The sequence below is a fragment of the Eriocheir sinensis genome, chromosome 9, assembly GCF_024679095.1.
Source record: "Eriocheir sinensis breed Jianghai 21 chromosome 9, ASM2467909v1, whole genome shotgun sequence".
In the NCBI taxonomy this organism is placed as follows: Eukaryota; Metazoa; Arthropoda; class Malacostraca; order Decapoda; family Varunidae; genus Eriocheir; species Eriocheir sinensis.
This window is the reverse complement of record NC_066517.1, coordinates 3,624,298-3,650,403: the sequence shown is the minus strand read 5'-3', so window position 1 is coordinate 3,650,403 and position 26,106 is coordinate 3,624,298. Positions and strand designations below refer to the sequence as shown.

The window sequence follows — 26,106 nt, the reverse complement described above, 5'->3', positions numbered from 1 at the left end:
GCTGCCATACGCACGATGTACAAAGTCGCTCGCATATACGCTCGCATAAACCGCGACCCCTTACATTTGACGAGGGTATGCGAGCACATACGGCGATGGTCTCTCGCTTAACCGTGCGAATAATCGTGCGATTTGGCCAATATCGCAGACTTTCTGCGAACTTTTTGAACATTTCAAAATGTTCGCGCGACGGGCCGGCACCCGCAAGTCGTGTGAACTTTACCGCTCAACTATTGCGACTAATCGCAGGGACGTCGCTACGATGTCGAACGTATATGCCGATTTCGGAAATATTAAAAATCGCCAACCGTCGCAGAGCGAAATCGCGGATGTGTGATCCCAGCATTGCTAACAGTCTTCTACCTTTTAAATTCCGCCGCCATGTTGCCTCTCTTTCTATCTTCTATCGATATTTTCAGGCTGAATGCTCTTCTGAACTTGCTAATTGCATGCCTCCTCCCCTCCCGCGGCCCCGCTGCACTCGATTTTCTACTCTTGCTCACTCCTATACTGTCCAAATCCTTTATGCAAGCATTTTCATTCTTTTATCCCTTCTGCTGGTAAACTTTGGAGCAGCATTCCTTTGTCTGTATTTCCTCCTGCCTATGACTTGACCTCTTTCAAGAGAGGAGTGTATCAAGACACCTCTCCACCCGAAATTGACCTCTCTTTTGGCTTTTCGCTCTTTTCTCCTTTATCGGTGCAGCGTCTAGCGGGATTTTTGTTGTTGTTTTTTGCCTTTGAGCTGCATCCCTTACTGTGAACAAGTGATTGTAAGCTGATGGGAAGACAATAAATATGATCTTTTTGCTCTTTTCATGAAGCTATTGACCACTTGACGTTTTCCCTTCTTTAGCTTGTATTCTTTTTCCTACTGTCACTTTCCTAATGCTTTTCTTGCTTCTCTCTCTCTCTCTCTCTCTCTCTCTCTCTCTCTCTCTCTCTCTCTCTCTCTCTCTCTCTCTCTCTCTCTCTCTCTCTCTCTCTCTCTCCTATTCACACACATACGGTATTTTCCTTTCTCGAGACATTAAGAGAGAAGTTTTAATATAATGTCAACGTCTTCTCTTTGACCTTCACTAATTCCATCTTCCCCTAAGCTCTTTTTCATACTTCTCAAGAGCTTCTTTAATTAACTCTCTCTCTCTCTCTCTCTCTCTCTCTCTCTCTCTCTCTCTCTCTCTCTCTCTCTCTCTCTCTCTCTCTCTCTCTCTCTCTCTCTCTCTCTCTCTCTCTCTCTCTCTCCTAGACACACTTACGGTATTTTCCTTTTTCGGGACATAAAGAAGGAAGCTTTTATATATTTTTTCAACGTCTTCTCTTTGACCTTCACTAAGTCCATCTTCCCCTTAAGCTCTTTTTCATACTTCTCAAGAGCTTCTTTAAGTAATTTCATCTTCGTTACCGGCGGGAGGATGTCTTCTGTGATACCTATCCTTGCTATTCATTACGGGGTCGAATATTTGAATGATTTAGTTCCCCATGAATATGTATAGGGCCAAGTTGTCTCTTATTAACTTATAGCAGGAGGAAGGAAGGAGGGAGGAGGAAGCGAAGCGGACAGGATGAAGGAAGGAAGGTAGGATGGAGAGAAGGAACGAAGGGAGAAAGGAAGGAAGGAAGGTAAGAAGGATGACAGTCAGATAGGAGGGAAAGAATGAAGGAAAAAGAAAGTGAGGACCGAATGAAGGAAGGAGAAATAGAAACCGCGAATGGAGAAAAGGAGAGAAGGAGGAAGAGGGAAAAGAAAAAGCTAAACGCATATAGAAAGAACGACAAAGAAAGTGAAGACTGAATGGAAGGAAGTGATTGGAATAGGAACCGTGAAAGGAGGATAAGAGGAGAGGGAGGAAAAGGAAGGAAGGAGAAGAAGAGGGAAGAGGAAGAGTTAAATCCACCCTCTCTTACTACGAATGTAAGGCGAAAGGAAAAGAAAGAAGGAAAAGGAATACGACGACTGAATGGAAGGAGAAAGAAAAGAAAGGACAGTGATTGGAGGAAAAGGGGAATACAAAGGAGTACAAAGGAAAAGCAAACAGCAACAGACCTGTTGGTCCTAACTAGGCTGTTTGTTGTTGCTATCATCTACTCTAATCTACGAGTCAGAGACACAGGACAGCAAAGATGAAGGCTCCTCCCCTCCCACAAGTCCCTCTATCCGAGGCTAACACGAAAAGGAAGAATACCATGTAGTATAGAAAAACTACAATGGAATTATACATGGACAAGGAAGATCACTCACGACAACTAAGCTAACACTACCTTCTGTTTGACCGGAGCAAAATAGCGGATGTTCGGGTTAGCTTCTAAATATTTGTCAAGTCTGTTTTTGAAAGTGCAAATAGTTTCGCTTTCGACGACGTTTTGAGGCAAACCATTCCATACATTGATGACACGGTTGAAGAAGTGTTTTGATTCATTTGAGTTGAAACGCTTCCTCGTTATTTTGTATCCATTGTGTCTTGTTACACTTGATTGAGAGACTAAAATAATCATGAACATTAACGTTATCGAATCCCTTGAAAATTCTACACTTCTATAAGGTCACCTCTTAGCCTGCGCTGTGATAACCTGAATAAGTTCAGTTCTTTAAGTCTGTCTTCGTCTTCGTCTTCGCAGTCTAGGGATCATTTTAGTAGCTCGACGCTGCACCCTCTCGAGTTTATCTATATCTTTTCTGTAGTAGGGAGACCAAAACTGAACGCAGTACTCAAAATGTGGGAGAACTAACGAATTGTACAGTGTCAATATTACTTTTTCTGATTTGTGTTCAAATGTATAACCAATAAATCCGATCAGTTTGTTGGCAGTTTTTACTACTTCTGTGCAATGTTGACTCGGTTTAAGATCGTTCGAAGTTATTACTCCAAGATCTTTTTCTTTGTTGGCTTCAGAAAGTCGCACTCCGTTAATTTGATAATGAATACGATCGTTGTTGATTCCGATATGCATAACCTTGCACTTTTCAATACTGAAATTCATTTGCCATGTTCGTGCCCAACTACTTAAACGTTCGAGATCAGCTTGGAAGTGTTCTTTATCTATTGTCGTAGTGACTGCTGGCTATTTTTGTGTCGTCTGCAAATTTAGATATTTTACATGATAGCCCCTCGTCAATGTCATTTACGTACACTAAAAAGAGAACAGGTCCCAACACCGACCCCTGTGGAACACCGCTTTTGACATCTCGCCAGTCAGATGATATACCATTCACAACAACTCTCTGTTTACGGTCGGTAACCCAGTCTGTGAGCCACTTATGAATATTACCAGTTATACCGTGAGCTTGCAATTTACTAAGGAGGCGGTTGTGAGGGACTTTGTCAAATGCTTTCTGAAAGTCCAAATATACAATGTCTACTGATTGATTTTCATCGTACACATTAAAGATGTAGTTGAAGAAATCGAGAAGATTAGTCAAACAGGAACGTTTGTTTCGAAAACCATGTTGCGAATCATAAATTAGTCTGTTATCTTCAAATAACTTTACAATTTTTCCACGAATGATTGTCTCCAAAATTTTGCACACGATTGACGTTAGACTGATCGGTCGATAATTACCTGGTTGTGTCTTGTCGCCTTTTTTAAAGATAGGAGTTACGTTAGCGAGTTTCCATTCTAGTGGTACTTTTCTGTGTTCAGCGACTTTGAGGATATGCTCAAGAGGGGCTTGCTGATCTGATGTTTTGCCTCTTTAAGAATGCACGGGGATACTTTATCTGGGCCGGGCGTTTTGTTTACTTTAATATTATCGATAATTTGTATTATACCACTTTCTACAATGTCGCTAATACTACTCAAGGATGTGTCATCAATATATCTAGGGGGTTCGGGTTGCCTTTTGGATAGGATTCCTTCTGTAAAAACGGAGGCAAAAAAATCATTCAATATGTTAGCGATTTCTTTATCATCATTCGTGGATTCGCCATTTACAGTTACTATTGGGCCAATACTGGGGATGAGAGGTTTTTTATTTCCAACGTAGGCAAAAAAAATTTAGGATTTGTTTTGCTGGTGCTTGCAATATGAGGCTCTAGGTTTATTTTATTGAGATGTATGATTCTTTTTGTTTATCGGCGTAATCTTTGGAATTCAATTTTGTCTGTTTCATTATTTGTGATCAAGTATTTGCGACGCGCTCGATTTTTATTCTCAATTTGGCGTTTGAGTTGATTGTTCCACCACTTAGGCTTCCAGTTGGCTGTTGGTCGTCTTTTACGGAATGGTACGCATAAATTCACGGCTCTACTTAAAGTTTCTGTGAATGTTTCCCAAGCTTTTTTTATATCTGAGGCTGCAGAAATTTCGCTCCAGTCTGCATTCGCTAGTATATTTCTTAGTTTGTCAAAATCCGCACGTCGGTAATCAGGTATTCTTTCTTCACTCGTTTTTATGTCCTCTTTGATTTTTATCTTAAACGAAATCATTCGATGATCGCTGTCGCTGAATTCTGTACCAACATTGAGATCATTAACTAGGCTTTCTTTGGTTGTGAGAACAAGATCGAGTATGTTATTTTCGCGAGGTGGTTTATGCACATGCTGATAAAGCGCACTTTCTAATAAGTTACTGTATAGATCGTGACCTGAGTGTATATTTAACTTGTCTCCCCAACTCTTTACTGGTAAGTTAAAGTCTCCCATAATTACAGCTTCAAACTGACTGCATATGCTAGAAATTTGTTCGAACAGATTTATGTCTATATGCATTGCTTGGTTTGGAGGTCTATAAACAATGCCAATAACTAATTTACTTGAACGGTTTTTAATTTCTACGAAAACGGTGTCTATATTATTTATTATTTCTACATTGATAACACGTGGATTTAAACCAGCACAAATATATAAGATGACGACACCACCAACTCTGTTTTCTCTGTCGCAAAGAAAAATTGAATAGTCGGGTAAGTTAAATTCCGCAATAAAATCTCTGTTTTTTTGTATTCAACCATGACTCCGCGACGGCGATAATGTGAAAGTTTTCCATTGCAGCAAGTTCTTCCACGGCTAGAGGGAGGAGGAAGAGGAAGAGAAAAGAGAAAAGTTAGATCCCCACTCTTATTACGCATAGAAGACAGGAGGAAAAGAAAGAAGGAAGAGTAAAATGAGATCTGAATGGAAGGGAGAAGGAGAAGTAGGAACCGTGAAAGGAGGATAAGAGAAGAGGGAGGAAGAGGAGGGAAGAGGAAGAGTTACCATGCAGGAGAGAAAGAAGGAAAAAGGAACGGAGGACTGAATGGAAGAAAGGAGTGTGAAGGTGGCGTCACACTGGACCAAATCTGGCGAGCACGAGCTTTTGCTGGCAGCTTTTGCTGGAGGGATGGCTTGCTCCCGAGCTTTTGCTCCTGCGTTTAGCTCGCCGCTTGGACGGGGAGCAGCTCGGGGAGCCGCGAGCAGGCAGTCAAATGAGCTCTTTGGTGCACCGATATGTGAATAATATATATTACCTAGTGTATTGAATCCGTATACCTATGATATTAGAAAACTTATTCACATACTCCTTTTAAGTTTGACGGTGTTTGTAATATTTTGTAATGTTGAGAAAAGTAGTGTTGGATTTTATTTTGATTTCCAAGACCAAGACCAAGACCGCCCAGGCCAGCTGATATAAACACTCGCCATGGCCACCTCTCCTCGTTCAAAAGTTCACTTGTCCTCCTTCATTGTACACTCTTTGATAGCAGGAGTCAGGGACCATCCCGAGTTATGGGACCACAGCCATCCAGATTTCTGTAAGTCTACGCTGAAGAAAGTTATGATGTTGTGATGTACACATCATGGGTCTTCCTCCCTTCTCTTCAGCCATGACCGAACCCAGACTCGTCTTTTCTTCTTCTGAGCTCGTTGAATAACAGCAAGTACTGCCGTCACAGCTGCACACTTAGCTGTAATGCGAGGCGTAGGTGTAGTAGGCACCATGGTTGAGGCTTTGTTTACAATGTTGCTCGTCGCTCGCCCCTCGTCAGTGTGACGACAACAGTGACTTGCTCGCGAGCAAAAGCTGCCAGCAAGAGCTCGTGCTCGCCAGATTTGGGTCCAGTGTGACGCCAGCTTAAGAGGAGAGGAAGGAAGAGGAAGAGAAGGAAAGAGGAGGAGGAGGGAAGGAGAAAAGTTACTCCATCACTCTAAGTAACTGCACTCTAAAGCACTCTCCTTTACCTCCTTTTTCTTCAATCTCCTCATTAACTTCTCCTCCTCCTCCTCCTCCTCCTCCTCCTCTCCTTACAGATCAAGCTCCATAAAAACGAAGAAAAAGAAAAGAATAGAAGAAACGAACCCTTCCTTTCCCTTTCCCCTTCTCCCCTCCCCTTTTCCCCTCCCTTCCCATCCCTTCTCCCTTCTCCCTTCCCTTTTTCCTTCTCCCCTCCCGCACCCTTCCCTTCCCTTTCCCCCTTCTTCCCTCCCCTCCCTCCCCCTCCCTTCTCCCTTTCATTCCCTTTAACCTTCTTCCTCCCTCCTCCTACTCCCTTCCCTCCTTCTCCCTTTCATTCCCTTTAACCTTCTTCCCTCCCTCCCTTTCCCTTCCCCTTCTCCCCACAACTACCATCCTCCTCTTCCCTTCCCTTTCCCCTTCTCCGCTCCCCTACCTCCCGCTCCCTTCCCTTCCCTTTCCCTTCCCCTCCTCCTTTCCACAACCATAAACTTCACCACTCTCCCCTTCCTTTCTCCTTCTCCTCCCTTCCCCTTATTTCCCCCCTCCCCTCTCTTCCCATCCTTTCTCCCTTTCATTTCCCTTCCCTTTCTCCTCCCAACTCTCCTACCTTCCCTTCCTCCTTCCCCTTTCCCCTCTCCCCGGTACTCACAGTTCAGCTCATCGGCGTGGTTGTCGGAGCAGTGGGGCCAGCCGTCACACCAGTAGTACCGGTGGACGCGCGAACCGGACCCACACACGGCAAAGTCACCTGGAAATAGTCACCAACAGCGTTAACCGGACCCACACACGGCAAAGTAACGTTAACCGGACCCACACACGGCAAAGTAACGTTAACCGGACCCACACACGGCAAAGTAACGTTAACCGGACCCACACACGGCAAAGTAACGTTAACCGGACCCACACACGGCAAAGTAACGTTAACCGGACCCACACACGACAAAGTAACGTTAACCGGACCCACACACGGCAAAGTAACGTTAACCGGACCCACATACGGCAAAGTAACGTTAACCGGACCCACACGGCAAAGTAACGTTAACCGGACCCACGGCAAAGTAACGTTAACCGGACCCACACACGCCAAAGTAACGTTAACCGGACCCACACACGGCAAAGTAACGTTAACCGGACCCACATACGGCAAAGTAACGTTAACCGGACCTACACACGGCAGAGTAACGTTAACCAGACCCACACACGGCAAAGTAACGTTAACCGGACCCACATACGGCAAAGTAACGTTAACCGGACCTACACACGGCAGAGTAACGTTAACCGGACCTACACACGGCAGAGTAACGTTAACCGGACCTACACACGGCAAAGTAACGTTAACCGGACCTACACACGGCAAAGTAACGTTAACCGGACCTACACACGGCAAAGTAACGTTAACCGGACCTACACACGGCAGAGCAACGTTAAGCGGACCCACACACGGCAGAGCAACGTTAAGCGGACCCACACACGGCAAAGTAACGTTAACCGGACCCACACACGGCAAAATAACGTTAACCGGACCTACACACGGCAAAGTAACGTTAACCGGACCCACACACGGCAAAGTAACGTTAAGCGGACCCACACACGGCAGAGCAACGTTAAGCGGACCCACACACGGCAAAGTAACGTTAACCGGACCCACACACGGCAAAATAACGTTAACCGGACCCACACACGGCAAAGTAACGTTAACCGGACCCACACACGGCAAAGTAACGTTAACCGGACCCACACACGGCAAAGTAACGTTAACCGGACCTACACATGGCAAAGTAACGTTAACCGGACCTACACATGGCAAAGTAACGTTAACCGGACCAACACACGGCAAAGTAACGTTAACCGGACCCACACACGGCAAAGTAACGTTAACCGGACCTACACATGGCAAAGTAACGTTAACCGGACCTACACTCGGCAAAGTAACGTTAAGCGGACCCAAACACGGCAAAGTAACGTTAAGCGGACCTACACACGGCAGAGTAACGTTAACCGGACCTACACACGGCAAAGTAACGTTAAGCGGACCTACACACGGCAGAGTAACGTTAACCGGACCTACACACGGCAAAGTAACGTTAAGCGGACCTACACACGGCAGAGTAACGTTAACCGGACCTACACACGGCAAAGTAACGTTAACCGGACCCACACACGGCAAAGTAACGTTAAGCGGACCCACACACGGCAAAGTAACGTTAAGCGGACCCACACACGGCAGAGTAACGTTAAGCGGACCCACACACGGCAAAGTAACGTTAAGCGGACCCACACACGGCAAAGTAACGTTAAGCGGACCTACACACGGCAGAGTAACGTTAACCGGACCTACACACGGCAAAGTAACGTTAACCGGACCTACACACGGCAGAGTAACGTTAACCGGACCTACACACGGCAGAGTAACGTTAAGCGGACCCACACACGGCAAAGTAACGTTAAGCGGACCTACACACGGCAGAGTAACGTTAACCGGACCTACACACGGCAGAGTAACGTTAACCGGACCTACACACGGCAAAGTAACGTTAACCGGACCTACACACGGCAAAGTAACGTTAACCGGACCTACACACGGCAAAGTAACGTTAACCGGACCCACACACGGCAAAGTAACGTTAACCGGACCTACACACGGCAGAGTAACGTTAACCGGACCTACACACGGCAAAGAAACGTTAACCGGACCCACACACGGCAAAGTCCCCTGTCAAAAGAAATCCCATCAGCGTCAGCATTATATAACCTTTCCATCTGGCTATGTCTACACTCTGAAAGGTTCTGGGTACACGTTGGCGGTAATTCTTGGAAGGAAGGAAAGAGATTACCTATACTTTTTTTTTTTTTTTACAACAAAGGAGACAGCTCAAGGGCACAAAAAAAAAACAATAATAAAAAAAAGCCCGCTACTCGCTGCTCCTAAAAAAGAATCAAAAGAGGTGGCCGAAAGAGAGTCGTAGGCAGGAGGAAATACAGATGAAGGAAGATTGTTCCAGAGTTTACCAGCGTGAGGGATGAAAGAGTGAAGATGCTGGTTAACTCTTGCATAAGGGGTTTAGACAGTATAGGGATCAACATGAGTAGAAAGTCGTGTGCAGCGGTGCCGCGGGAGGGAGGGGAGGCATGCAGTTAGCAAGTTCAGAAGAGCAGTCAGCGTTGAAATATCGATAGAAGATAGAAAGAGAGGCATCATCGCGACGGAATTTAAGAGGTAGAAGACTATCAGTACAGACCATCTTTTTCACTTCCATAGAGCTATACACTTTTTTTTTTCTTCCTGTATATCTCCTTTTCATTGACCTTCTTCGACTCGTTCCTTATTAACTCGTAGCCTTTCTAAGCGGGTGTGCGTCGCTCTTTACAAACCCGGATTTATTTATCTATATATTTATTGGTGTTTTGAAAGGTTGTTAGAATGGTTCTGTTTCGCTTTTCTCGGAAGGAGGGAGAAAGCCTACCAATAATTACCATATTTTTCCACTTCTTTTCAACTACAGAGCATTTTTAAAGGTTCTGTATGCTTCCCTGTCGTTAGTTTTGAAAAGGAGAGAGAGAGTAGCTACGTCTTAAAACACACAAAAAAAAAAAACTATCATCCATCCATACAAATCTTAATTACAGGTAAGGTCATATAAACAGGTGATATTTGTATCCATTCCCTTCCTCAAGCCTACCGTGGGACCTACCGTTTAGACACTACCCATACAGATCACCTCTTTACCCTCTATACAGCTATACACCCCATTCTTAGAGGTTCTTAGTATGCTTCTATATCGGAGGAAGGCGAGTGTGTACCCATATTAACCATCCTTTCGACTTCTTTTCAGCTAGTACATTCTTAAAGGCTATGTGTGCTTCCCTGTTGTTAGTTTTGGGAAAGAGATAGAGACCACCTACCTGAAATATGCTGAAACCCATTTAGAGAGAGAGAGAGAGAGAGAGAGAGAGAGAGAGAGACAGACACAGATAGACAGAAGACACAGACAGACAGACAGAGACAGACACCTTCGCGGGGCACGTGCTCTGTTAAACTGGGTCACGTTCACTGCACCAAACTGGGTCACGTTCACTGCACCAAACTGGGTCACGTACCTTATACCTGTTTATATGAATTCTTTCCATCTTCACCTTCTCCTGGCAACCTAACACACACTCAACCCTGTCAACCATGTTTAGTCCTCCTCCTCCTCCTCCTCCTCCTCCTCCTCCTGCCTCACAGGCTAACCCCCAGCCTGCCTCACAGGCTAACCGCCAGCCTGCCTCACAGGCTAACCCCCAGCCTGCCTCACAGGCTAACCCACAGCCTGCCTCACAGGACAACCGCCAGCCTGCCTCACAGGCTGACCCCCAGCCTGCCTCACAGGCTAACCCCCATTCTGCCTCATAGGCTAACTCCCAGCCTGCCTCACAGGACAACTTCAAGCCTACCCCACTTAACGCTTCTCTTCCTGCTTCACAGGATGTCGGGTTCCAAGCTGTGAGGAATGGAGCCAAACCGAAGTAGGCAACCAAGGATTTACTGACCCCCACTACCTTCAATAGGTTCCAGGTGCTGGCAAACACCATGGAGGATGAGTTTGAGACTCGCCTAGTTGGGGACTCCATGGTGCGTGGCCAGCTGGTTGAGTTCTGTGGTCTTTCATCAAACGGCCGCAGAAAACGTTACTGCTATCCAGGTGCCAGACTGGACGACATCATCGCAGCGTGCGATGATGTCACGAGAAATGACGACCGAAACACCCTCTTTGTCATTCACGCGGGGACAAATGACGTAAAGACAACCCGTTCTGAAGAACTGCTTGAGAAATACCGCCGCATGATCAAGCAGTATAAACGTAAAACGGATGCCAGTAACATCAGTCGGTGCCGAGTCTAGCTTTTACAGTTAGGCCTTCAGCACAAACAACAGACCTCAGTCACTTTGCTCACAAGAAAACGTCCAGTTTGCTAACTTGTGGAACAGTTTTTACTACGATTCAGACTTGTTCCTTCCTGATGGCATCCACTTAAACCCTGTTGGAGCAGCCCGTTTCGGGAGGCTGCTCTGTGACCAAGTGGCTCTTCGAAAGCCAAAATACGCGGAGGCGAGAACACCAGCAGCTCCACCGTAAGGGAGCACTTAACCCGTGAAACCCCAGACTCGAATCACATTAAAGCTTGCTATGTAAACGCTCGTAGCCTACGTAACAAATTTGAAGACTTAGAAGTCCTCGCAGCTACAAATCATTATCACATCATCGGAGTCACAGAATCTTGGATAGACACTTCAAATAGAGATTTCATTGCGAAATATAGATTACCGGGTTATACCATCTTTAGTCATGAAAGAGAGACCAGACGGGGTGGAGGCGTTATCTTTTATATCCACAACTCTCTCCATCCAGTATCCGTGAAAACAGATATTATAACCAATGTAGACACGGTCTTCATTGAAATTAAAAATAAATCTCGTAAAATAGTAATTGGACTTATCTACAGACCGCCAAGGCAGACTCTTGATATCGACCACGCATTAAGTGAATTATTATTAGAAACAAGTAGCAGCTGCGAGGCAGTAATTGTTGGGGACTTTAACTTGCCAGTGAAAAGATGGGGTGAACCGTTGAACCGTCATACAGGGCTCGACCTGTACACAAAATTTACTAGAAAGTGATTTACATCAACACGTTTAAGAACCGACTCGGGAAAATAATATACTTGACCTGATCTTTTCAACGACAGCTGATCTAGTTAACGAAGTAAATGTTGGTCCAATTTTTAATTCTGGCGTTCACCGAACAATCACATTCAGCATCAATATGAAAGAAAGTAAAGTAACTCCTAGTAAAGAAAAGGTGCCTGATTATCAGAGAGCGAATTTCGTAAGACTACGATCAATTATAAATAATGCTGACAGGACTAAAATCTCGGCGGAAACAGATATTGATAGTTCTTGGGAGGCCTTCACCGCAATATTGAACAATGCCATAAGCATATGCGTAGCCTATCGTAACAGACGTTCAGCTTTTAAGAAAAAAGCCAAATGGTGGAATAACGAAATTCAAAATAGCCTATCTCTTAAAAAACGCGTATATAGTAGATACATATTAACTCAGAGTGAGGCTGACAAACTAGAGTTGGACAGAGTTCACCGCGACACCAAGAAATTAATAAAAAGAAGCAAGAAAAATCTTGAAGAATATAAAGCGGAAACAAGTAAATCTAGTCCTAAAGAATTTTTTAGCTATGTAAATAATAAAAAGTCACTCACTTGTGGTATCGGACCGCTACCTAATGAAAATGGTATCCACACGAACGATGAAAATGAAATGGGTACAATCCTAAATAACTTTTTCGCATCCGTATTTACCGACGAAGATTGTTTATCACCTCAACCGCCGGAGGTTAGAAGGACCGAAAAGATGTTAAGTGGCGTGCTCATCGTAGAAAGTGACATTTTACGCACAATTGAAAAGATTAAAGTAAGCAAAGCTCCTGGTCCAGACAAAATTACCCCTAGGGTCTTAAAAGAAATCAAACATCAAATTTGTTAACCGCTCTCCATCATATTCAATAAATCTTTAACAGCTGGAAAAGTTCCGTCGGATTGGAAACTAGCAAATGTCACACCAGTTTTCAAAAAGGGGGACAAGTTTCATCCAGGAAACTATCGACCAATTAGCCTGACATCTATTGTTTGTTAGTTAATGGAGATTATCATTCGCGACAATATGGTGAAATTCTTCGAAGAAAATAATATAATAAACATTTCGCAACATGGCTTCCGTAGTAAACGTTCGTGTTTAACTAACTTACTTGATTTTTTTCATTATATTTTTGAGGTGTTCGATGAAAGCAGATCAGTAGATATCATATATCTGGATTTTCAAAAGGCATTTCATAAGGACCCCACCAACGATTGCTCAGCAAACTATTGGCGCACGGTATCTCGGGTAACATTCACAATTGGCTTGTGGACTGGCTCTCTGAGTGGAAACAGAGAGTAGTTCTAAACGGTGTTACATCTAACTGGCTCGACGTCAGAAGCGGCGTACCTCAAGGATCAGTGCTTGGCCCCATGCTCTTCTTAATATACGTTAATGATATCGATGATGGGCTCACTTGCAAAGTATCAAAATTTGCTGATGACACAAAAATTGCTGGTAAAGTAACTGCGACACTCGACGAAGAAGCTTTACAATCAGATCTAAATCGACTTGCACGTTGGGCCAATCAATGGCAAATGAAATTTAACGTTGACAAATGTAAAGTGTTGCACATCGGAAAAAATAACAATCGCGTTCGGGACATAATGAGTGGCCAACAACTTTCTGCAGTAAGTAAAGAAAAGGATCTTGGAATCACTATATCAAGCGATTTAAAGCCCGGTCAGCATTGTTCAGAGGTAGTTAAAACTGCAAACAAACTGATTGGCTTCACTGGACGAGTCTTTAATAATAAATCGGAAAAAGTAATATTAAAACTGAATAATTCATTGGTTCGACCCCGTCTAGAGTACTGTGTACAGTTTTGGTCTCCCTATTACAGAATAGACATAGAAAAGTTGGAACGGGTTCAACGAAGAGTAACAAAAATGATTCCTAGGTTGAGAAATTTATCATATCAACAAAGGCTTAAAGAAGTAAATTTATTCAGCCATTCAAAACGAAGAATGCAAGGCGATCTAATAGAAGTGTTTAAAATGTTTAAAGGATTCAGTGATATTAATGCGGAAGATTACTTTACAATTGATCGATCAAATAGAACAAGAAGAAATCACAATTTGAAGATAAGTGATAAAAGATTCTCGTCGCACGAAGCTAAGCACTTCTTCAATCGAGTTGTTAATGTTTGGAACTCTCTACCCTGTGAGGTCATTGATAGTACAACAGTTACGGCCTTCAAGAATAGATTAGACAAGTATTTTGAATCCAACCAGCAGCTAAGATATTACTCATTGTCGTAATAACGTTGAGTTCTTTCGAATACTGGTGTCCTTGTCCGCTTTTATCGCCCGGTTAGTGGTAGCAGTAATGGTAGTTCTTTCCTCTTTCCTACATAATTTCCATGCAGTTTTTCCATGCTGCTGCATGGTTCTCTTTCCTTTCCTGCCACCTTTGGCTGGAGGGATGGGGGGGGTGGGGAGGAGCCTTCGCCTTTGCTGTCCTTCATCTTCCACCTTTGATTAGATAGTTAGTGTAGCTTGTCACAAACAGCCTCGTAAGGACCAGCAGGTCTGCTGTTGTTTGTTCTTCCTTTGTGTTTCTTTGTGTTCATCCTCCTCTTCTCTCCTCTTCTTCCTCTTCTCTTTTCCTTCTTTCGCGATTCCTACATCTCTTTCTTCCTTCCATTCTCTCCTCATTTTCCTTTTCCTTTTTCTTCCCCTCCTGCATTCCTCTTCCTTCATCTCTTCTTATTCTCCTTTCACTGTTCCTCCTCCTCTTTTCTTCCTTTCATTTCTCAGTTTCCTTTCCCTTCATTCTTTCCCTCAGGCCTGAAGGGTAAGAGCGGGAGGTATAATTCTCCTTCTTCTATCCTCCTCTTCCTCCATCTTCTCTTCCCTGCCTTTCACGGGTCCCACTTCTCTTTCTTCCTTCCATTTGTTCTCATTTTCCTTTTCCTTCTTTCTTTCCCTTCTGATGCCTGCTGAGTTACAGAGGGAGGAATAATTCTTCTTGCCTCCTCTTTTCTCTCTCTCTCTCTCTCTCTCTCTCTCTCTCTCTCTCTCTCTCTCTCTCTCTCTCTCTCTCTCTCTCTCTCTCTCTCTCTCTCTCTCTCTCTCTCTCTCTCTCTCTCTCTCTCTCTCTCTCTCTCTCTTGATCTCCTTCCACGGTTCCTACTTCTCTTTCTTCTTTCAATTCATTCTTCCTTAACTCCTCCTTTCCTTTTCCTTCTTTCTTTTCCTCCTGCCTTCCTCTTCTTCCATCTTCCTTTATCCTCCTTTCACTGTTCCTACTTCTCTTTCCTCCTTCTATTCGGTTCTCAATTTCCTCTTCCTCCTTTCTTCCCTTCCTCTCTTCCATTCATAGTGTGAGTGGGGGGTTTGACTCTTCCCCCTCTTCCCTCCTCCTCCTCCTTCTCCCTTTCCTCTAATCCTCCCTGCTTCTCTCAAATTCCTTCCATTCAATTCTGTTTCTTTTTCCTTCTTTCTTTCCCTCCACTCTTGTTACCATTTTCTTCCCTGAATCGACTTGTTTTCTCATCCTCCTTGTCTAACGAGCCGCGCTATGTAATATGCTTGTCACTGATGAAATTTTCGACCCCCAAATTAATATCCAGGCAATTTATATCGCTCTCTCTTTATCTATCTATCTATCTACTCACTCTCTCTCTTTATCTCTATCTATCTATCTGTCTATCTATCTATCTATCAACTTGTCGATGTGTCCCTCCACTTAACTATTTCATTTTTTATGTTCTTTCTATTTTTCAACGAGTTACATTCTTTATAATCAAAACTGCATAGCATTTCTAATCCTTCAATCTTCACTAACATTCTAACGTAATATCAACCTTCAACTCTTGCCTCAACACTTCGTTCCCTCACCATTCCTCTTAGTGAACTCCTATTTTTTTTTCCATTTTCCAACGAATTACATTCTCTATAGCCCACTTCAGAACGTATCCAAAACAATTAATCTTCAATAAAAGTCTGACGTAATATCAACCTTCAACTCTTGCCTCAACCCTCCGTTCCCTCACCCTTCCTCTGAGTGAACTCTTTTTTTTTTTTTTTTCATTTTCTAACGACTTAATTCTCTATAGCCGACACTGCAGAACGTATCCAATCTATAAATCTTCGCTAGCAACCTGACGCGTCATCAACCTTGAACTCTTGCCTCAACACTCCGTTTTCTCCCTTTTATTTTCAGTGAACTCATTTGAACACCTTTTTTTCTTTCTTTACCGTGTCGTGTTCTCCATAGTTGTCCCTCTTGGTCCCTTCCAAAGTCTCCTAACGACCTGATATCCCTTTCGTCCAGTCACCGTCTCAGCCTCTTCCTTCACTTCTCTATTCACTAAACTTATTTTTATACTTTTTTCCTTCTTTATTGAGCCGAGTTATCCGTAGCCATACCCCTGGAGCCCTTCCCAAGTCACATAACAACCTGACAGTTCTACCTTTGTCTAAAGCCCGTCTCAGCCCCTTCCCTTACTTTCCCATTCACTTATTCCTTTACTTCTCCCTTCTTTAACGAGCCGAGTTCTTCATAGCTATTCCTCTTGAGCCCTTCTAACAACCACCTAACAACCTAACAATCACCTAACAACCACCTAACAACCTGAAGTCCACTCCCTCACCTTTTCTCCAATGGCCGTCTCTTCAACCTCTCCCCTTCCCTCGCCCTCTTCCCCTTACTCACCTGGCAGACAGTGGCGCTCGTCCGACCTGTCTTTGCAGTGCAGGTCATATCACACACGCGGCCCGGCCTGATGCACTGCCCGTTGTCGCACTCAAACTCCGCCTTCCAGCACTTGCGGTGATCTGAGGAGCGGCGGCAGAAAACAGAGAAGTGAGGGAACAAGAGAACAGAAAAGTGAGGCAGCGACAGAGAATGGACAGAGTGAGGAACGACGGAGAAAATAGAGGTAGCGACAGAGGAAAGAAAAGTGAGAACGACAGAGGAGAGATAAGTGACACACACACACACACACACACACACACACACACACACACACAGAGAATAGACAGGATAGGCAGCTAGAGACAACAAGCAAATGGGGCAGCGAGAAAGAAAAAAAACGAGCGAGGTGCTTAACAAACATGCAGGCACTCAGGAGGCATCGTGTTGCCTGCAGATGAACCGTGCATAAAAGCGTTTGAAGATATATAGACCGATCGACAGAGAAATAGAGAGCAAAGTAAGCATTAAACCCCATATGAAAATCGAGAACACTGCAATTAGGAAAGTTTTGATTAAGTTAGGCGATACAATGCCTCCCAAGTTATCCACGGCAGGTTTAAATGTCCTTTTTTTTACAACAAAGGAGAGGGAGGACGTGTGAAGCCATGGGAATCAGGACAGACAATTAATACTTTATCAGCTTTAGCTTCGCCGATAACAAATGTCCATATATTCAAACGTATCGGGCTCCCATTGTGACTATTTTCCATGGCCACAGAGAAGAGTAACCGAGTTTTTAGGGGTAGTTTTCCAGTTGAAAAAACTATCATTGGGATCACAAAACAGTCCATGAAAACCCCAGTAACTTCTACGACGAGAGGCTTTTCAAACAGGCGAACTGAGGCGCCGAGGCGTTCATAAAGACGGACTACCAAGTGAGTCTGAGAAAACCTTACAACGAATGATCAAGATGCTTCACAAAAAGGAATGAAAGTAGGAAGGTATGAAAACGAATATGATGAAAAAGAAGGTAATGTTTGATAATCAGTTGGCGGCACAAAAAGGTGTGAAAATATGTAGGTCTGAAGTCGAATATGAAAAAAAGAAGGTACTGTTTGTTTATCAGTTGGCAGCACGAAAAGGTATAAAAGTTTGAAGGACTGAAAGGTAAGATAGATAGATAAATACAGAGATAGAAATATGCACCGAACAAAAGATAGATAGATAAATGGAAGGATAAATAGATAGATACATGGGCTGATAGACAGTTAAACAGATATATTGATAGAGTTAGATAGATAGACAGACAGATAGGTAGATAAAAAGATAGATTGACAGATATCAGTAGATAGATAGAGAGATAAATGAAGCAGAGGAAGGTAATGTTTGATAATCACTTGGTAGAAGAAAAAGGTATGAAAGTATGAAGGTCTGACAACGAATATGAAGCTAAAAAAGGTAATGTTTGATAATAAGCTAGCGGCACGAAATGGTAATCAGGAACGAACCTTTAGAGAGCAGAGTATTACTTCACTATCTAGGGCAAACAATTCTCGCAAGCCGCCCAGCCCACTGAAAATAAATTACGGAGATAGTTGGAGTGGATCGCTCTTGGTAAACATCGTATTATCATGAAAAACAACCTGCCGCTCCCCCTGAAGAGAGTAATCAACCATAAGGATAATTAACTTCGAGAATTAGAAGAAGAAAAGGAGGAGGAGAAGAAGAGAGGACATCCATACTTACATAGACAAATAAATATAAAAATAAAGGGCAATGAAATACTGAAGACAAAGAACTCCCCTGAGGAAAATAATCAACTCTAGGGAAAATTAGCTTGAGAATTAGAGGAAGAAAGAAAGAAGGTCAACAAAAGAAACTCCATACCTACATAAACAAACAGACTGGGAAACAGGAATAAAAAGAACCAAAGACAAAAAAAAATGATAAGAAAAAAAAGCCAAAAGCTTAAATTCAGGATTTTTTACCATACAAAGAGAAAGAAAAGAAAGAAAACAATGCAGACGGAACAAAAAGAGACATAGAAACAAACATCCCACAACAACAAGACAACAAAGACAGGCTAGAAGAATAAGAAGAAAAAAGGTCAAAAAAAAGAGAAAAGCAGAATAAAAAGACAAAACAAAAAAGAAAAATGATAAGAAAAAAATAAGAAAGCTTAAATTCAGAGGATTTTTTTTTTACACCATACAAAAGAGAAAAGAAAAGAAAGAAAACAATGCAGACGGAACAAGACCTTAGAAACCAAACATCACAACAACAAAGACAAAAGACAAGGCTAGAAGAATAGAAAAAAGGTCAAAAGAAATGCAGGAGGAAGAAAATAATAATGCCAGATAAGCAGAGAGAGAAGCCGGAAAAAGAGAGAGAGAGAGAGACGGAAGAAAAAGGAAAAAAAAGAAAGAAAAGAAAAAAAAGAGAAGGAAGAAAGAGAAAAAAAGAAGGGAGCGGAAGAAGACAGCTGCCGAGACAACCTCCATCCACCACCACTACCATCAGCGGAGCGTAAAAACTCTACAACATTTTACTCCCCACGTTTTCACTACCTCTGGCCAGCAGGGGGCGGCAGCACGTGAATGTCTGCCTTTGCTTACGTTCCCCACCTTCTTCAGCCAACCTTCGCTTGGCCGAAGCTCAGTACACGGCCTCTGCACACGCAAAACTCTACTCAGCTCGCCGCTCATATTTAACTCACTTACGACACGCAGCGGAAGGGAGGCACAGAACAGGCTGAATACCGAAAGCTTGTCTGCGCTTCTCAAAAACTTTACTGCAGATGTTTACTCAAGCTTATCCACTCTGCTGTCCAACTTTCACGTGGGAGGAGTTAGCCCGAAACCTTTAGTCTTTCATTCTTTTTACTCGTAAGATCTGGAACAATTTTTTTCTGTATTCCCTTCAAGTTACCCTCCTTTTCTTCTTCTAATTCTCGATGCCAATTATTCCTTATGGTTGATTACTCTCTCTTCAGGGGGGTGCGGCAGAGTTGCTATTCATGATAATACGATGTTAACCAAGAGCGCTCCTCTCAGAAGTATCTCCGTAATTTATTTTCCGTTGGCTGGGCAGGGTTGCCATAATCAGAACTTCCACGACATAAGGATATAAAGGGGACCATAAAAAGGACAGACGTCCCTACACAAGGCAGCTCCTGAAGGACGGGTTGCTCACCTGAAAGTCCCTTCAGGTCAAAAAAATGCACCTAGTCTCCGTTTAAAAGGTTTCAGTTGTGTTTGTCCTCAACTATACCACGCCTACTCAGTTTGCTCCAATCATCACCACTCTGTCCGAGAACCAGTTTTTTGCCCATTTCTTTCCTGAACTTGAATTTGTCCAAGAGAAGTGAGGGAACAAGAGAGAACAGAAAAGTGAGGCAGCGACAGAGAATGGACAAGTGAGGGAACGACGGAGAAAATAGAGGTAGCGACAGAGGAAAGAAAAGTGTGAGAACGACAGAGGAGAGATAAGTGACACACACACACACACACACACACACACACACACACACACACACACACAGAGAGAGAGAGAGAGAGAGAGAGAGAGAATAGACAGGATAGGCAGCTAGAGACAACAAGCAAATGGGGCAGCGAGAAAGAAAAAAAACGAGCGAGGTGCTTAACAAACATGCAGGCACTCAGGAGGCATCGTGTTGCCTGCAGATGAACCGTGCATAAAAGCGTTTGAAGATATATAGACCGATAGACAGAGAAATAGAGAGCAAAGTAAGCATTAAACCCCATATGAAAATCGAGAACACTGCAATTAGGAAAGTTTTGATTAAGTTAGGCGATACAATGCCTCCCAAGTTATCCACGGCAGGTTTAAATGTCCTTTTTTTTACAACAAAGGAGAGGAGGACGTGAAGCCATAGGAATCAGGACAGACAATTAATACTTTATCAGCTTTAGCTTCGCCGATAACAAATGTCCATATATTCAAACGTATCGGGCTCCCATTGTGACTATTTTCCATGGCCACAGAGAAGAGTAACCGAGTTTTTAGGGGTAGTTTTCCAGTTGAAAAAACTATCATTGGGATCACAAAACAGTCCATGAAAACCCCAGTAACTTCTACGACGAGAGGCTTTTCAAACAGGCGAACTGAGGCGCCGAGGCGTTCATAAAGACGGACTACCAAGTGAGTCTGAGAAAACCTTACAACGAATGATCAAGATGCTTCACAAAAAGGAATGAAAGTAGGAAGGTATGAAAACGAATATGATGAAAAAGAAGGTAATGTTTGATAATCAGTTGGCGGCACAAAAAGGTGTGAAAATATGTAGGTCTGAAGTCGAATATGAAAAAGAAGGTACTGTTTGTTTATCAGTTGGCAGCACGAAAAGGTATAAAAGTTTGAAGGACTGAAAGGTAAGATAGATAGATAAATACAGAGATAGAAATATGCACCGAACAAAAGATAGATAGATAAATGGAAGGATAAATAGATAGATACATGGGCTGATAGACAGTTAAACAGATATATTGATAGAGTTAGATAGATAGACAGACAGATAGGTAGATAAAAAGATAGATTGACAGATATCAGTAGATAGATAGAGAGATAAATGAAGCAGAGGAAGGTAATGTTTGATAATCACTTGGTAGAAGAAAAAGGTATGAAAGTATGAAGGTCTGACAACGAATATGAAGCTAAAAAAGGTAATGTTTGATAATAAGCTAGCGGCACGAAATGGTAATCGGGAACGAACCTTTAGAGAGCAGAGTATTACTTCACTATCTAGGGCAAACAATTCTCGCAAGCCGCCCAGCCCACGGAAAATAAATTACGGAGATAGTTGGAGTGGATCGCTCTTGGTAAACATCGTATTATCATGAAAAACAACCTGCCGCTCCCCCTGAAGAGAGTAATCAACCATAAAGGATAATTAACTTCGAGAATTAGAAGAAGAAAAAGGAGGGAGGAGAAGAAGAGAGGACATCCATACTTACATAGACAAATAAATATAAAAATAAAAGGGCAATGAAATACTGAAGACAAAGAAAACTCCCCCTGAGGAAAATAATCAACTCTAAGGGAAAATTAGCTTGAGAATTAGAGGAAGAAAAGAAAGAAGGTCAACAAAAGAAACTCCATACCTACATAAACAAACAGACTGGGAAACAGGAATAAAAAGAGACAAAGACAAAAAAGAAAAAAATGATAAGAAAAAAGCCAAGAAAGCTTAAATTCAGAGGATTTTTTTTACACCATACAAAGAGAAAGAAAAAGAAAGAAAACAATGCAGACGGAACAAAGACATAGAAACAAACATCACAACAACAAGACAAAGACAGGCTAGAAGAATAAGAAGAAAAAGGTCAAAGAAATACTAAAGGAGGAAGAAAAATAATACCAGATAAGCAGAGACGGAAGAAAAGGAAAAAAGAAAGAAAAAGAAAAAAAAGAAGAGAGAAGGAAAGAAAGAGAAAAAAAGAAAGGGAGCGGAAGAAGACAGCGCAGACAACCTCCATCACCACCACTACATCAGCGGAGCGTAAAACTCTACGGCATTTACTCCCCACGTTTCACTACCTCTGGCCAGCGGGGAGCGGCAGCACGTGAATGTCTGCCCCTTTTGCTACGTTCCCACCTTCTTCAGCCCTTCCTTGGCCAGGCTCAGTACACGGCCTCACACGCAAAACTCTACTCAGCTCGCCGCTCATATTTAACTCCTTACGACGCAGCGGAAGGGAGGCACGAACGGGCTACCAGCTTGTCTACGCTTCTCAAAAACTTTACTGCAGATGTTTTACTCAAGCTTATCACTCTGCTGTCCAACTTTCACGTGGAGGAGTTAGCCGAAACCTTTAGTCTTTCATTCTTTTTACTCGTAAGATCTGGAACAATTTTTTTTCTGTATTCCCACCTTCAGAGTTCCCTCCTTTTTCTTCTTCTAATTCTCGATGCCAATTATTCCTTATGGTTGATTACTCTCTTCAGGGGGTGCGGCAGGTTGCTATTCATGATAATACGATGTTAACCAAGAGCGCTCCACTCCAAGTATCTCCGTAATTTATTTTCCGTTGGCTGGGCGGGTTGCCATAATCAGAACTTCACGACATAAGGATATAAGGGGACCATAAAAGGACAGACGTCCTACACAAGGCAGCTCCTGAGGACGGGTTGCTCACCAAAGTCCCTTCCAGTCCAAAAATGCACCTAGTCTCCGTTTAAAGGTTTCAGTTGTGTTTGTCTCAACTATACACGCCTACTCAGTTTGCTCCAATCATCCACCACTCTGTCCGAGAACCAGTTTTTGCCCATTTCTTTCCTGAACTTGAATTTGTCCAACTTATTCCCGTTACTGCGTTTTCTCCCATCAGTATTCAATATAAGCACTTCATTTAAACTTTCACTCCTTTCATTAATAAGCTCTGGGCAACTATTAATTTATGTATTTCCTCCTTTCAAAGTCTTAAACTCTCGCCCAGTGCAGAGCAAAAGTTTTAATTATCAGAGTCAAAGCGACGGAGATCAGCACAGAGGTCACGCGTAGCAGCTGTACCGTATGCCATCACCTTTACCTTTCAGTGCTCATCAGGATATCGCATGGCCGACTTCATGCTTGACAGAGTGTATGATCGCGTAAGTAAAGTATGTGCAGCTGCTCTCTCGCTCTCCTTCCCTCTCTGGCATCGCTCTACTGATCTTCGTCGTCAGCTTTACTATTATAGCTCTCTCTTGTCCGTTCCCTTCGTCCATATCACAAGCTCTCCCTTCCTCGGCCATTCCCTTCGTCCATATCACAAGCACTTCCTTCCTTGGTCATTCCTCCCTTCCTCGGCCATTCCCTTCGTCCATATAACAAGCTCTACCTTACTTGGACATTCCTCCTTCCTCAGCCATTCCTTTCGTCCATATCACAACACTTCCTTCCTTGGTCATTCCTCCTTCCTCAGCCATTCCTTCGTCCATATCTAACACTTCCTTCCTTGGTCATTCTCTTCCTACACATCACAAGCTCTCCCTTCCTCGGCCATTCCCTTCCTCCATATTACAAGCTCTCCGTTCCTTGGCCATTTCCTTCGTTCATATTACAAGCCCTTCCTTCCTCGGCCATTCCCTTCGTCCATATTACAAGCTCTCCCTTCCTCGGCCATTCCCTTTGTCCATATCACAAGCTCTCCCTTCCTCGGCCAATCCCTTCGTCCATATCACAAGCTCTTCCTTCCTTGGCCATTCTCTTCGTCCATATCACAAGCTCTCCCTTTCTTGGTCATTCCCTTCGTCCATATTATAAACTCTCCCTTCCTCGGCCATTCCCTTTGTCCATATTACAAGCTCTCCCTTTCTCAGCAAGTCCCTTCGTCCATATCACAAGCTCTCCCTTCCTTGTCCATTCCCTTCGTCCATATCACAAGCTCTCCCTTCCTTGTCCATTCCCTTCGTCCATATCATAAGCTCTTCCTTCCTTGTCCATTCCCTTCGTCCATATCACAAGCTCTTCCTTCCTGGGTCATTCTCTTCGTCAATATCATAACCTCTCCCTTCCTTGTCCATTCCCTTCGTCCATATCACAAGCTCTCCCTTCCTTGGCCATTCTATTCGTCCATATCACAAGCTCTCCCTTCCTTGGCCATTCCCTTCGTCCATATCACAAGTTCTCCCTTCCTTGTCCATTCCCTTCGTCCAAATCACAAGCTCTCCCTTCCTTGGTCATTCTGTTCGTCCATATCATAAGCTCTCCTTTCCTTGGCCATTCTCTTCGTCCATATCACAAGCTCTCCCGTCCTTGGTCATTCCCTTCGTCCATATCACAAGCTCTCCCTTCCTTGGCCATTCCTTTCGTCTATATCACAATCTCGTCCTTTCTCGACCATTCCCTTCGTCCATATCATAAGATCTCCCTTCCTTGGCCATTCCCTTCGTGTATATCACAAGCTCTCTCTTCCTTGGCCATTTCCTTCGTCCATATCACAAGTTCTCCTTTTCTTGACCATTCCCTTCGACCATACCATAAGTTCTCCCTTCCTTGGACATTCCCTTCGTCCATATCACAAGATCTCCCTTCCTCGGCCATTCCCTTCGTCCATATCACAAGCTCTCCCTTCCTCGGCCATTTCCTTCGTCCATATCACAAGCTCTCCCTTCCTCGGCCATTCCTTTCGTCCATATCACAAGCTCTCCCTTCCTTGCTTCTGCCCCGTAGGTTATCGCTGACCCCGTTCTACTGCTATGTGACTTTATGTTCAGGAACAAAAGGGTTAGAGCTCCTGGCGGTGTTTAGATTGGCGTGACGGACACTCTTCACGCCAATGTTGTGTTCTAAGGACGCTACAAATGGAAAGAAAAGGACGCAGATAAGGGATTCAAGCAAGGCGTCATCGCATGTTATCAAGCCTCGGCCAACAATGAATGCAGCATTCCAAGGAGATTCAAAGAGGCACTGGAAAACCTCAAGAGGCGAGACGATCTGTTCATAACTCAAGCAGACAAAGGCGGCGGCGTCGTAATACTAAACAGAGCGGACTACATCGAAAAAATGAATGAGCTGTTAGACGACGAAAGCACCTACGAGAAAATGCAATCCGGATTTGCACAGAAAGAAGCCGACAGATTCAAAAAAGAAGCCAGAAAGATATTAACAGAAAAAAGGCAAATCGTTATTAAGACTTCTGGAGGAGACACCGAGACCACTAAAGATGCGAGGACTACCGAAGATACACAAACCGGGTATACCGATGAGACCCATCACTTCCGGGATCGGCAGCGCAAGGCAAGTATAGAGAAGGTATCGTCATACAGGCGGGAGGAAATCACTCGTTGGCAACTCCTATAGCCTTCATGCTTGGCCACGCCCCATCCTCGTTGTCTGCCCTAACCGACGACTTCACACACCTCACTCCCACCCTGTTTCCTGACCCCAACATTCATTTTTACGAAAAACTGAGACCACCATCATCTTCCTGAGAAAATTCTGCATCACACTAGCATAAATTTGTAACAATAATGTAAAATTACACATACGAAAATCAGAGTTAAGTGAAGGATGGAGTAAACATGTTCTTGCACTTATTTCCCTTCAACTCCTTAGTACTCAGCTGGTTTTCGTCGTATCACTTTTATAAGCCCAGATCCTGAATCTGCATGCTTTTCTGCTTCTGATGGTGTGTGGTATCTCCGAGGTAGTAAAAATATACATAGTCAAAATCGCCGCCGAATGTAAGAGGCCATGACGCCTTCATTCACTTCGGCATTTGTTTACTCAAGTCAGACTCGCCGCTCACACACAGATGGGGCGTGAGGTGAGCGCGAGTCTGACAATGGTCTCAGAAAAATGAATGTTCTCGAGGAGGGGCGAGACTTATCAGACGCCAATCATCGTCCAGGATGAGATGCCGTGAACATTTCTATTTATATTTTTTATTCACCGACAATTGCTTCACAGGGTATATAACGAAAAATCCACATCTTATTTTATTTTATTGTAGTAGTTTATAACATAAAAAACATCCGAGAGGTCCTAATAAAAAAGATCACTTCAAAATTTGGTTCTTCACGTTCTATGAGAGTGACTATACCTCTCTATACTTGCCTTGCGGCAGCGCACCACACGGGCTGGCCAAGACACTGGCAAAGCCTCTCTGCAGCGTTGGGT

At 43.4% G+C, this 26,106-nt stretch overlaps 1 protein-coding gene and 1 long non-coding RNA gene across 2 annotated transcripts in view; both read right to left on the bottom strand.

Annotated features, from left to right (window-relative positions):
* LOC126996260 (G-protein coupled receptor GRL101-like) overlaps positions 1–10,329 on the bottom strand; it is a 114,358-nt gene extending 104,029 nt beyond the window's left edge. Inside the window, exon 1 of the mRNA XM_050856636.1 lies at positions 10,259–10,329. Within this exon, the coding sequence (XP_050712593.1) occupies positions 10,259–10,329 (71 nt within the window). The remainder of the gene's footprint in view (positions 1–10,258) is intronic.
* A 6,240-nt stretch (positions 10,330–16,569) lies between these two features.
* LOC126996308 (uncharacterized) overlaps positions 16,570–26,106 on the bottom strand; it is a 25,910-nt gene continuing 16,373 nt past the window's right edge. The window contains exon 3 of the long non-coding RNA XR_007751129.1: positions 16,570–16,624. This is a non-coding gene — a long non-coding RNA (uncharacterized LOC126996308). The remainder of the gene's footprint in view (positions 16,625–26,106) is intronic.